Source organism: Gasterosteus aculeatus, chromosome 11 (genome assembly GCF_964276395.1).
Source record: "Gasterosteus aculeatus chromosome 11, fGasAcu3.hap1.1, whole genome shotgun sequence".
Lineage (NCBI taxonomy): Eukaryota > Metazoa > Chordata > Actinopteri > Perciformes > Gasterosteidae > Gasterosteus > Gasterosteus aculeatus.
Genome location: NC_135699.1, coordinates 15,543,202 through 15,556,881, shown reverse-complemented (window position 1 = coordinate 15,556,881; position 13,680 = coordinate 15,543,202). Strand labels below are relative to the sequence as shown.

The 13,680-nt window shown below is 46.5% G+C and overlaps 1 protein-coding gene and 1 non-coding gene across 2 annotated transcripts in view; both read right to left on the bottom strand.

Annotated features, from left to right (window-relative positions):
* Positions 1 to 12,939, bottom strand: part of hs3st4 (heparan sulfate (glucosamine) 3-O-sulfotransferase 4) — a 51,021-nt gene extending 38,082 nt beyond the window's left edge. The window contains exon 1 of the mRNA XM_040191845.2: positions 11,399 to 12,939. Coding sequence (XP_040047779.2) covers positions 11,399 to 11,994 — 596 coding nt within the window. The 5' untranslated portion in view covers positions 11,995 to 12,939. The remainder of the gene's footprint in view (positions 1 to 11,398) is intronic.
* Positions 12,940 to 13,355: 416 nt separating this feature from the next.
* trnac-gca (transfer RNA cysteine (anticodon GCA)) lies at positions 13,356 to 13,427 on the bottom strand. Its single transcript has one exon. It is a non-coding gene; the product is annotated as a tRNA-Cys (tRNA).
* Positions 13,428 to 13,680: the final 253 nt, after the last annotated feature.

Sequence of the window (13,680 nt, the reverse complement as noted above, 5' to 3'; positions counted from 1 at the left end):
TTGACATTATTCTGGCCTGACAAAAAAAAACATGACTGAATGAATGCGTTTTTTTAAAGAAACCATTTGCTAAATTGTTGGAGAGCGGTTCGAGAAGACGTTTTTTGGAAGTCGATGAGGGTTTTAAGGTGATTCTCAATTCAAGCCTTCTGGCCCTAAAGGCCTGCTGGTTTGCAGTTGGCGCGTGTAATCAGGAAGTAGTTTAAACCTGGATGCCAAGTGAAGGCAATTACCTGCAATCAACTACCTCGCTGGAGATACGCGGCGTTTTGTCTGCACCTGAGTAGCGGATGGTAGTGAAATAGATCAGTGGTGTTATGAGGTGTTAGAGGGGTTTATGATGCTTTGTCTTCATATTGAGTATTTTTGTGGAATATGGAAAAAGTAGGATAGTGGAATCTGTGAAAAACGCCCTGAAAAACAATTCAATTGTGGGTCTAACAAGCGTGGTTATGCCCTACTTGAGGAATGTGTAGCAGCCATCGTGCCATTTTGTGACAATGCATCTGTTCAGATGAGACAATAGAGACCAGGACCATGAAATAACATGAAGAAACATATGCACATTACAACCGAGGCAAATTAGACTGTATATTATTAAACTCAAGGTGTGAAATTCCTTCCTCTGGCATTGCTCCGTTGCTTAACTAATTATCATGGCACATTAATTTTCTAAACCCCGAAGCCTTTGTTGAGTTTACCCAATGTGCACAGCGTACGTGTTTATTCCTGTGAAAACGAGGTGTATTACAAAACAAATTTAAGAGAAAGCATTTCGCTCTGAGCCGCGACAACGGACCCGGCAGCTTCATTTATACTCTGCAGATTGCATCAGAAATTTGGAAAATCTTAATTGGAGACAATGTGTTAAGAGGGAGATATGGTCTGACATGTGGCCGACATAAAAGCGTTACGGGCAAATTAATTATTGCGGTATGCGTGAGAGTGAAAACAGCCGCCGTCAGCTCCTGGAGACACACAATAGATGCCGAAGATAGCAGGGAATGCTGAATACATACATCGGTGGGTCTCTCGACACATTTTAATCAAAAGATTCTGGTGTGCCCCCCCCCCTGTCCTAACAGTGGACATGTGGACAAAACCTCTCATTTATTAGAGATTCTGGGGGGCACAGCCGCGGCGAGGCGCTGATTAGAAGCCTTGTACCAAATAAGCTCGACAGCTCCATTTCACCACAAACCTAATATTCATTTAGTTCTGCAGATTAAAAACATTCAGCTATCTGTGCGCTAAAATCCAGCCTGACATGGGAGCGTATTCCGCCCTTTCCAGAAAGCGGGTTAATCGCTCTTTCTTTCATGAAGAAAACCTCAATCTCCCAGTGACCAGCAAGTCTCGTATGATGCGGCGGCTGAAGCCGTGAATTGAATTAAATAAACCCGTTAGTTACAGCGCCCGTACCTTCTCACCTCGGCCCCAGATGCACTTTCATGGTGAGTTGGTGCATCGTGGAGAACCAGAGGACGCAGCTTAAGCCCGCGATGGCAAAGTGACCTTGAATCAAAAAGACGGACGAGGCGTCCTCGTTCGTTACTCGAATCAACTAAGACGGCCCCGTCTGCTGCACGCCGACGCCTCGGCCTCTCCTGCAGGTGCTTTAAAGTAAAGGACGCTCATTCAAAAATCAATCCATACTTAGGATTCTGCCTCCTCCCGTCTCGCAGACATGAAACAAACCAAAGGTCGTTTGGAGCAGAGAGCAACTATTTTTCCACGGGCGCACTTAAAATGCACGGAATGTAAAAGCGAGCAGAGTTCAAACGCCTCGTGAAGAAGTCAGGGATCCTGATCCTGCAACAGTCTCGAAGCAATCGGCGTTATTTAAGCAGTTTAGACAGGCTTTTTATATCTATAATGATGCTTTTTAAACTGTGCCAATCTGCCCGGCCGCTTGTTTTCAGCATTGTGACAGAATTTAATTTTAAAATCTAGTCTTTCATCCTGCTCGAACACTGAGGAGACAAATATACTGGAACAGAAACCGCGTCTGATTCCAGCAAATATTAAAACAAATGCTTGCTTTGGCAGATGTGTTTTGTGAATGCTGTTGTTGCAACAACAGAATGAAAAGAGGACGTGGAGGCAAACTAAAGTCCCACCATTAGCCCCGGGGCAGCGGCAACTCTTTATCACGTGCACTATTTCATCTCAAAGCGTTACTATTGTTTTCTCTTTGACTGGATCACAATCGGTTGCCGGCGTCATTGTGGTTTATGTCGTGCATCACGCGCGGCAGACAGTGCATCACGCGCGTGGGAGGACCCGCGAGGGAAGAGTCGGCTTCCCGCTTGATTGCCGGTAGCGATCGCATTAGAAAGGCCGAGCACGTCAACCCGCGCGCTAAACCTCTAATGCCAATAATCCAAACCATCCAAGAGCAACAATCGCTTCCAGACACAGCCATTAGCGATTAGCATAATCCCTAATAGCTTCCCTTTGCATTTCACCGTCTTAATCCAGGTCTCGCGACGCCACGCCGCGCGGTTGACGCCTTCCGCGCGTAGCCGGCGGAGCAGATGTCGGCAATACGCTTCGCCGGCAGAGTCCACGCGACGTGGGGATTTCTCGCCGTCCCCCCCCGTCCTGCGTCTCTGCGGCGCGTCTTAAAAAAAAAGAAGAAAAAAAAAACGCCGTGCTAAAATTGTTTAAACGGAATACCCCGCGGCGATCCGTGGGCAAGAATGTGGCACGAATAAGTAAACAACGTAAAGCGACGAGAGGCTTCAAAAAGGCGACGGGGACAATCACAGCAAACAAGATCCTGGAAGCCAACGGATGTGTTTGCCTTTGTTTGTGACAGTGACTCAGGGGTGTAAACAGAGGAATTAGCTCGCACCTCCGGAGCCTCGACACGTCACACAGACGTAATTGAATTAAGTCTGTCGGGTGGACGCCGCGGACAGAAACGAGACGCAGCCGGGCCCCCCCTGGAAGACGCCCCTCTGCAAAAGGCCCCCTGACTTTTCATCTCATCAGCGAAAGAAAGGGCAATTGCCCCCGAAAGATGAGCTGAAATGGCCTCTGCGGTCAGCAGGCTGCGTCGGGGGCTAATTTCTGTGCTTCCTCGTGGCAGACGAGGCTCGCTGGATGGAGCCGCGTATTTCCACGGCGTAATGGTTCATAAGATAGTGCGGCCTATTCTAGCGGGAGAAGCCATCCCTCAGCATAGCACACCTATCAGCTCGTGGACACACACGTTGGGTGGGAAAAAAAAAAAACATTCCCGGGCCGTGTCCGTATCTCGCCTGCGTGACCGTTTCCCCGTCAAGGTTTTATCCTTTTTGACTGGGGGAAAATAAATAAATAAATGCATCAGCTCGTGTCGTGAGACCACATTCCTGGCAGCCGGCGAGGAGCAGGAGCGGCGCGAGCGCTCCGGGAGACGTGGAAGGAAAATTGGAATCTTGACAATCGTGATTGACGCGCGCATTTGTCCCGAGGTAGTCTTATTTGCCGAGATTTAAAAGACGTCTGTAAACCCACATCCCGCCGAACGGGGGGGGATTGTTCCTCCAGACGCGGCAATTCTGTCGCATGCAAATAATCATTCGGGGGGGATGAATCCCTTTGAGCATGAGATGACTCTCGGCTAAGCTTATACTTTATTTTGGGTTTGAAATAAATAATTTAACAAGCCGTGTCTTTCATTTTTAGACAATCTGTCCATGGTTGCGGGAACAAAAACACAAGTCCTCCCTTCCGTCGCCGCGAGGACGCAGGAGAAGGCCGCTCCGAATTGTATCCTCCCCTTCTGATGGACACCAGAATGAAGTGGATACGAGGCGTCACGGTGAACCGTAACCCAGAGCCACTTGGCAGCAATGACAGGAGGAAAATACTGTGAATTAAATTCAAACCATCAGTAAAATAGACTTCCATTTGAAAGCATCGGAGTGTAGCTCCGGCAGGGCGGGGGGAAGAGAGGGAGGAGGAATGCACATGAATTCTGAGCAGGACCGAAGGCGCAGGGAAATCGGGTGTACCCATTAACTTCTCGAGAGGTGGTTTTTTTTGTGCAGAAAGGAGGAAGCCGTATGACTTCGGTCGTAATCCCCCATGATACGATTTCAGATCCTTTCACAATACGATCAAACCCATCTAGTGTGGAATGGAGAAAAAAAGAGGGGGGTTGTCTATTTAACCAAAACAAAACCAGCGAAAGGAAACGCCTCCTGAAAGGTCATTCAGCGCCGCGCTTTGTGTAGCGTCGCCGTGTCAGGATGTTAAAGGATGCGGAAGCATGTGAAACCCGGAGGACGGACGTAATGGCTGCACTGATGCACTACGACTGCAAAAAGGGAGGTTTCCTCCTGACATCATCCTAAGTAATGTAAAACCTATTGATGCTGATAGCTTGTATATTATCTGCAGATGATGGTAAAACAAAGATGATTCCGGGCCGAGCCCGTGTTTGGTCAATTCTGATGTCTAGGTGCAAAACGGACAAACACACCTTCAGAGGCCAGGAGGGTAATGTCCATCATACCAGTTCATACAAGGGTATTAATAACGTCCAGCGATATGATTTAAACTGAGACAAACAAAATATTACTGTGCATGTGAAGATAATGTTGAAACTAAATAACATGAGAAATGACAAATAAAACACGTTGGTTTCCACTGAACAAATGATGACGGGCAACATTCATGCCGTTAACTCGCGTTACCCGACACTGTCACGCGTGCACTTTTCCACCCGAGAGCCTATGAACAATGTGACTGAAATGACATTTGAGCGTCAAAAATCTGCAGGTTTTATCAGTGCGATTGCACATTCACTTAGCAGCCCTCCACCATTACCCTTCACAATCAGCTGCCTGTTGGATAATCACGGAGGAGTGCCCGCGCTATTAACAATAACAAATCACTTCTCCCCTCGGGGAGGGATGACTTCATGATACTGTTGATTCAACAGGGTGGACAGAAGTAACTCTGATTTATATGCCACCGCGTGTGAGGCGCGGGAGGAGAAAGAAGAAGGCCCCCCCCCCCCCCCCCCGTCCCCCGTCCCGGGGGGGGGGGGGGCGTGACGGGGGCGATTGTCCCGCGCTGTGCTGCTCCTGAAGAGATCTCTCCCAACAAGACAGTAAACACGGTTTAGATGCCGCGGTGACTTGAACCTCAGAGCGCCGCGATGCCAGCCGGTCTAATCAGGTGGAGTATAGGGATGGGGGGGGGGGAGGGGGTCGGTGGGGGGCAAATGAGAACGACTGCACTGGAGCCGTCCGCTCTCTCGACAGCGCAGGGGTTGTGCTGCTAATTAAAAAGTTTAATTCCGGCAGCACTCTGGAGGTGCGTCCTTGTGAGTCTTGGCGCCGTCTTATCGGGAGTCGGCAGTTTCTGCCGTGTTGTCGGGGGGGAAGCGCGGAGGCCCCGGCCGGAGGGGAGGGGGGGTGGGGGTGGGGGGCGCATGGTCCGACCTATACCTTGGATTCACAGAGGGGGCCCAGTCAGGTGACAAGAGTCGGAGGCTAAGCTGCCCCCCCCCTCCCGGAGCGGCTAAGAGAGGCCAAGCAAAGGGATAAAACGCTGGGTTTAGACTTCCCGCCGCACGTCTCCGTCGCACGCCGCCTGTCGCCGGGTCCTTTCTCACGTCCGGAGGTTGCGGGTACACAAAAGGAACACGCTGTTCCCTGTTCCTTCAGAGTCCCACAGCAGCCGAATCAGACGCGGGATGAACTCACAACACCTCCACAAAAAGAATGGATTTAAAAAAAAGGGTCTCTTTTTCTTTTGGGTTGAGGTGAGGTGGGAATGCACCCTATTGTTAGACATCGCCGGAGGTAAAAGTGGCGTGAATCTATTGATTAGAGCACATTACAAGTAGCAGGATGACAAAGGGACGTTGAGATGGCATCGCTAATCCTCTGACATAGCATCACGGACAGATGAATAAAGAAAAAGTGAGCAACAAGAGCAAAATAGTTCCAAAAGTACGCCGAAATGAAACCAATATCTACCGCGGCTGGAGAGGAACGCCGCTCTCCGGATTTACAGGCAGGGGGTTTTATTACGGAGGAGGTTAAAGTGTCACTTTAATACCACGGAGATATTCGAGCTCGCGAACCTCGGCTCTGATTCGCAGTCGTGTGACTTATCTGACATTTGCGACCGAGGATCGTCGCTGTGTCGCGTTGACCCGATGTATCTCGAGTCGACGCGACCAGTTCTCCTCGCAGCTGCGGCGCCATGACGGCCTTCAAACTACTGCCAACAACCTGCTGTTGTTTGGTCACTTTCTTGGGAAAACAAGTGCCGACCGCGGGGTTCTGCTGCGTTTGACGAAGGACGAGTTCCCCTCACAAATTGGGTGAGCTGGGAGATGAGTCCTTTCGCAGTGGGCGGACGGCGGCCAGGCGGCGGTGTGGCTCTGCGTCACGGCAGGTGGCATCTGTGGAGCGTCAGCAGCCGGCTGACGGGACGGTAACTTAATTAGGGCGCTATTTGTGGTTTGAAACGCGGGACCTACACTCCTTTTACACACGGGGACACGTGTCTGGTTTTGTAGTCTTTTTTTTTAACTGAATCCTGTTGTGTCTCAAAGTGAGACACTTTACGAGAGAAGTTTGATTCATGGCTTTTGGACAATTATTGGAAAATGTTGGGTGTGTATCCCCATCATCATGACACAAATATGTGATATAAAGTGGACCCAAGAAGTTTCTACAAGTTAATTTTTCTTATCGGCAACTTATTATTCTGCAACTATATTGTTGCTTTTGCATAAGAGTTCTCTAGTTGAGATTCTCGAGAAAAAGTTATTTGACATTTAATATCTGTTTCACAGGCGTATTTTATTTGTGATCAATTGCACAGAGCATTTTGAGATCTTTGTACTGATTTGTTCATATCAGTTCAACTTTTGCACCTGTGGTAGTAATAGATACCAATGAAGCGTAAAATTTAGATCTACTTCTGCATTAACACCAATCGTAGCTTTTGGTCATAAATTGTACAACATTACATATTTACACGGTAATTCCATTATCAAACAGCATACTTCTCGACACAAAAGTGCTCGTGGCCGGGTTCTTTGAGGATGAAGAGAAGCCATCGGTAATCCTTGTGAGGAGGACTGATGTAACTGCTCGCACTTGCTGACTGTCAGGTTCACATATCAATGCAGAGCGGGATTCCGCTGAGCCTCAGCAGATGAGAAGGCTCGTTCCTCCGGCTGAATCGTTTCAACCGGTCAAACACTCCTCAACAGAAAGGAATATAAATCAGACAACTGGACACATTTCAAAAAAGGTTTTATTTTGAACCGCGCCGTAGTGCCGTTCTTAATCCGCCAGTTAAAGGAGCGACGGGTAACACTGACAGATAGCAATTAAAATGGGTATTGCAGACGCCCCCCCGTCCCCCGTCTTGTTGCCAGGTTGAGGACACTGATGGACAAAGGCAACACGTGCACACGAAGGGTTTTTGGGTCAAATAACAAAGAAAAGCAGTGGTTTAGATGGACATAATGTTTAAGTTATTACAAGTCATATGCTAACTGAAACCGCGTCAGGGAGATTTTACACTCGCTGAAAGACAACTTCATTTGGTGTTATTCAGGCTTGAAGGCTAATATGAGCTATATACTGTATTTCAATAAAATGTCTTCCTAGCAATCACACGAAATTTGAAGAGAATCACCGATCGAGTCTCAAAACGCAAGAAACTCTTCTGACAAGAGCATTGTTTGGATGGAAATCAATGACTTTACTCATGTACTTGATTTGCACGTCCGTAATCTTTCAGCATTACGCTATTGAGTAATTAGCGTTACGATTTTTGATTTTTTTTTCTTCGATTGTTCAGATTTCATATGCCCAAAAATTAAAAATGATATTCTGCACAAACTTTAATGAATTTGCTAATTTACCCAGTTGATTTCTCATTATCATGTTATGAATTAATACAGAAAAACATCTTACATACTTAAAACTGCTTAAATAGTTTTAATTGTAATTGATCAATCCGTGTTAATCTACCTGTCACAGATAATGGTAAACTTAATTTAGTTGGTTCTGGCTTCTTGCTCTAGCAGTTGGTGTTTTTCAAATACATTTTTCCAGCATTAATATAAACACTATTGGTTTGGCATTTTATAAAATTGCTTAAAATACCAAGCAGTCAAGCTCACGTTAAGCCGGTCCCCATCTAGTGCGGATTCCTGCTCATGGATCTTCATATAAGATGGATAATCAATACCGTTATTCTATTCTATTTATGAGGGGCAATATCCTTCCACTGAAGCCCGTGAATGCTGGCAGGGAGCTTCAGTGCAGTTCGCCATATTGTCCATCGAGCATAGAATGTTTGATATTCCAGAATGGGCGTTTTTCACCCAGTTGGGGCTTCCTCAAGAGGACAAATAAGTTAAATCCTCGCGGTGGTGGCTCGTTCTCTTTATTCGGAAATAGAAGCGCCAATTTGCTGATGAAAGTCCTGTGTGTACCGTAATGATGTCACTACATTGCTAATTGCTTGTTCAAGTAAGCCCAAAACACACCAGAGAAACTGTCTGAGAGCGATAAAAACAGGAGAGCAGCACAAATCACCACGCTGTGCTCGTCTCATACTAAACTGCTAATTTAAAATCCTGATGTGAATGTTAGCTACGTGCTGGATCGGTGCAGTCCGTGTTCCTACAGACGGCTGGAATCTTCTTTGTGTCTCATCCAGGAGATATCACCTTAAGCAATACTAAACAGATTGAAATCAATGCTGAGTTTACTTGAGTTACTTTGGCGCGTGTTGCTACAACACAAAACAAAATGAGTAATGTGAACTTTAAAATCAAGAATGTGCTTTTTCTTCAGAGACACTGTACGCACATGAAGGGTCTTTGTTGCCTCTATAAGGCTCTCAACATGGCGACGGTCCGATGCTAACGGTAATGACTGCGTTAGCAGAGCTAACGATGCAGTTTTTCCCCAAATTGATATAGTGCAATTATTGGGGGGTTCATTATTTATGTCAAACACTTACAGCCTTTAAACGTGATGCTACTGCCTGTATTTGCTGCAGCGAGGGCCTGGTGGCCCAACACAGGGGCTGAGGAACAAGAGGGCGGCAGCACTGCTGCCTACATAAAGGAGCTCGTAATTCCGTTTTCTATGACTATCACTGACTCACGACTCTCAGGCATTGCCAACGTAATCGCAACAATTCTTTGTCAAAGTGAACCAAGAGGTGGCAGCTGAATCTTCAGGATTGAGCTGAAAGCTGATATTAAAGCATCTCACAGCCTCAAAGTGGACCCTTAACCACAACCTGCAGTCGACCATACAATACCTCCAGTGGGAAAACGCTCCAGTTCTCACTGAATGTATCCACAGTGGGTGTTTTCACTTCATGTCTTCGAGGTCCTTCGATTCACACCACAAAAACTCAGTGGAGCTTTTTTTTTTTTTCCTGAGAGCAAAGTCAGAGAGCAACCGCAAAGTAACACACACAAAGAATAACAACACAAAATACCTCCTAAACCTGAAGATGTGAGAGGATAAGTATCACCAGCAGTAAGACACAGACATCCTTGTGTTCGCTGTGCTGAGAAGCAGTCCAAGGAGCATTTGAGTGCATGTAAGCACCCTTAAGATGCCTTTGGGTTGCATTTCCCCGTAGTCCATCACACCAGTTATAATGTAGAGCAGGTGTTACTGCGACACGTCCGAATTTATGAATCACATTCTACCAGATTACTGGTCTCGTTCAACTACACCAATGTCAAACGGCTGCAAGCATCTGTAAGTGATCATAATTCCACTTCCATTAAGTCCACATTAGCCCCGAGCAGACAGAGAAGAGAGATGCAGTATAATGCATCATTTAGAGGCAAACAAACAAACGTGGTCTGAATGAACGTCGATACCGTTGTTTGTTTGGCTCAAATCATTTAAACATCGGCCGTCGATGTTTTTCTCTCCTCCGTGAACGCGTCATTTTGAGGTAACAAACGGCAGATATAAAACAAAAACTGCTTTAGGAGTTTATTTTGCTCAGGGGCCCTTAAACACACAAGCAGACTTATTATTATTCATGTAAGCATGTCATCCTCCTGTCTAATGAGCCTTTCACCGCGAGTGTAATGAAACAGCTTGCGTTAACACAGGCGAAATGATCAGCCGAGAGCTCCCGTGTCTACGCAGCAAGATGAAAGCAGATGCTCCGTAAACCCAAACACCAGCGTAACAGAAACAGAGGGGACTTTGAGTCATCGTCCTTCTCGTCAGCTCATTGACTCCATTAGAGGAATCTTGAAATGCCCTTGGTCAAACGTCGTGAGAACAGCGCCTAACTGCCATGACCAACTGGCCATGAACGAACCCTGGAATTGATTTGTTTTTCTCAATGATGAACAGGTTCTTCTCTGACTAATAGACCTGGACTGAATGTCAACGATCACACATGCGCCTGGAAAGAGGTGATAAGCTAAGGACTCAAGCTCCTTTTCGAGCAATTGTCTTCAAAGTTCAAAAAGGTTGTTCAGATAATACAGCATTTAAATGATTATTAGCTGTTTAGAAATGTTCTGATGGAAATAAAATAAATAATAATACTGGCTGACTTGTGAGTTTAAAGCATTTAAAAACTGTTATATAGTAACATGTGATTGACTGTGGATAACAGTGTAAGGAATTCTAAACCTGAAGGAATATTAATAAGACAATTTCTAAAATGTGATAAAATATTTTAAATGAACGATTCCCTGTGTGTATTTCATGTCTTTTCTAAATATGAATCTACAATCTCAAACAGGGTGTGATTTGGGTTGAAAGAAACAACAGTTTAAAGGTTAGACGAAAACAAACTTGTTGTGTCCAATAGTGTGTAAATGCTTTCAACGTTTCAAGCTTACATGATAGACACCTGATCAGTAAGGCTTAAGGATGTGTTATGGGTGTAAAACACACCCTTTGAGGTACAATCTAAATACATAATGCTCTCAGATTCTTAACACAAGATTATAGCCAATGTCAGAATATTGAAAAGTTTCCAATTTCAGAACTTTTAAAAGCTGTTCTTCAAGCGTTCATTCAGTTTAAATAAAAGATGAAGGGGTAAACTAGCAGACCTAGTTTAATGCATTGAACAAAGGGGTTCAGTTTATTTCAATCAGAACCTAAAAAAGCTTTGTAATAAAATCGTAAGGCTAAAAGTACATTGACTCATTATGTCTGTTGAGAACAGGAATACATCACGGTGATTGATTGCCCACCAATCTGAGCAAATTGACTTTTTTTTCCTTTTACCACCAAGCAAAATTCCCTTTATAAATAAATCACACAGGCATCAGCTTCTTAGTGAATGCAGTTTGTCATAAACCGAGTAGTAAAAACAAAATTCCCCCCCAAAAAACCCTGCGGCTAAATAAGACTGAACTCACCGGTACCAGTCCAGACCCTTCTCGTAGTTCCTGTCAAAGAAATGTGGCTCGTTTCCAACGGCTCTGACGTCCGGGTGCACCCTGAGAGCCTCCAGCAGGGCTCGGGTGCCCCCCTTCTTCACCCCGATGATGATGGCTTGGGGAAGTTTCTTCTCTCCGTAATCCGTGGTGCAGTTCACCCGCAGGTCGCTGTCCGTGGTGCTGAAATCCCGGCGCTCCTTCCCCGGCGCGCCGGTGCGATACGCCGCCGCCGCCGTGGCGGCCGATTTGGTCGGAGACGCCTGGGTCCTAATCCACTCCACGGTCCTCTCCTCGGCCTCGGCATGGTCCTCCCCGGCGGGTCCTCCCGCCCCGGTGGTTTCCGTGAATCCCTGGGAAGAGGAGTAAAGTTTCTCCCTCAGTGTCACCAAAGTTGTCTCCTCCGTCACCAGCCTCCCCTGATACGCGTAGTTCTCTTGCAGAGGGAACTGCAGCGAGTTGTAGCAGCTCATCAAGCTGTAGAACAAGTAGGTGACAGAGAGGGAGAGGGTGAACATGAATAAGATTTTCCGGGGCACTTTAGAGGTGAAAACCGAAGTGCTGGACCAAAATGCCATCTCTGATAGCAGTGATCCTCTCAAAGTGGCCAGACATGTTTCCACCCCGAGTCTTGCATGGAGCAAAATCAACAGCAATAATCAGTCACTATCAGCGCTGCTCCAGCTACGAAAAGCCAGAAGCTGGAACAAACCAACCCAATCCAACCAAACCGCATATTTGTTTAAGGATTGCGGGGGAACCGAGCGTTGAGATTCCGGAAGAATAACGCGTCCTTTTTTCTTTGAGGATCGATTTCTTATTCCAAGGCTGACAGACAATGTCACAGTTTATTGGACTGAACTTGCAGATTTGAGAGGCTGGAGATCTGGCGCCCTTCCAAAAGAGCACCCTGCCTTCATCTGGACAGAAAATGATGGACCGAACCCTGGCATTTCCCAAACAAAGGGAGGGAAGAAAACGAAGAGAAATAACAGCAGAGTGTTTTTAAAGTCGTCCCTTTTTTCTCCTCAGCCCGAAGTCCAGCCCAGTCTGCGATCCAAGAGTACATTCACATCCATCCAGGCGAGCTTAAATCCACTGCGTCTCTCGAACGAGGGGATGATCATTTCTACATCCTCTGACTTTGTGCAGCAGAAAGTCCGCAGCCTTTGCACAAAAGCCTCCACTCATCGCTGCGCACCAGGCTGCCGCTCGCCGTCCTCGCGCCTCCTCAGATTGGTGGAATCCGGCGATGTGCGCGTCGGCCGAGTGAGCTCATCTGAGCTGGAGCGCCGTAGAGCCACACGGCACAACTAGTGTGTACACCCGCTTTTTCCCTCTCTGCGTGCACAAGTAGGGATAGAAAACGTCAGATTCAGTCATCAGAAGTTGTTGCGTGGAAATCTGCGGCCCCTCATTCGTGCCGCTGCGCGCAGAGATCGGGACCGCAGTGCTGGGATGTACGAGGGTTTATTACGTTGTGAAACGTTTCGTAAAGTTCACTATAAAACTCCATCTCAGGATGTTTTGTTAGAGATTATATTTTACAGAAAGCTCATGTCTGCACCCTGCTGGTTTTCTACGGAGCGATGCATATTTTAAGTGTATTCAACATATCAACATAAAAGCAGCTCAAATCAAACAATGATGATTACTGTGTTTTTTAGTGAAAGTGATTATTAATGTGTGCGTGTCATCCTCTTACATTTGCATAAATATGACGTACGGTATTACATTACAGGTTATTTAGCTGACCTTACATTGCATTTTGAACCCATGGCTTTTTACATTTTTGCCTGGGGAGCAATTAGGGGTTGTTGTCTTGGTCAGGGACACTTCAATAAGGGACAAGGAGCAGCCAGGGCTCGAACCACCAACCTTTCGGTTCCCAGCGCACCCTCTCTACCCTTGCCACATCGACCCAGAAGATGTTTTAAAGAGGGGGCACCCAGATTAGAACTAGGGACCTCTTGATCTGCAGTCAAATGCTCTACCACTGAGCTATACCCCCAAATCTACAGGGCGCAATACTTGTTCTGCGCTATGATGAGGCCTGGATATGTGCAGACTATAATTACAGGTGAGGATATTCAGTACACCTTAACGTGTACACTTTGTTGCCAAAATATGAGGACTTAAACTCTGCATGCCACTGAAATGTCTCTGTGTATTAGAGAAAGTCATTCATCACATACCTCAGAATCACCAGCAGAGCCGGCGTCACTCTCAGCAGCAGCAGTCGGCCTCTGATCGTTTGCACAGCT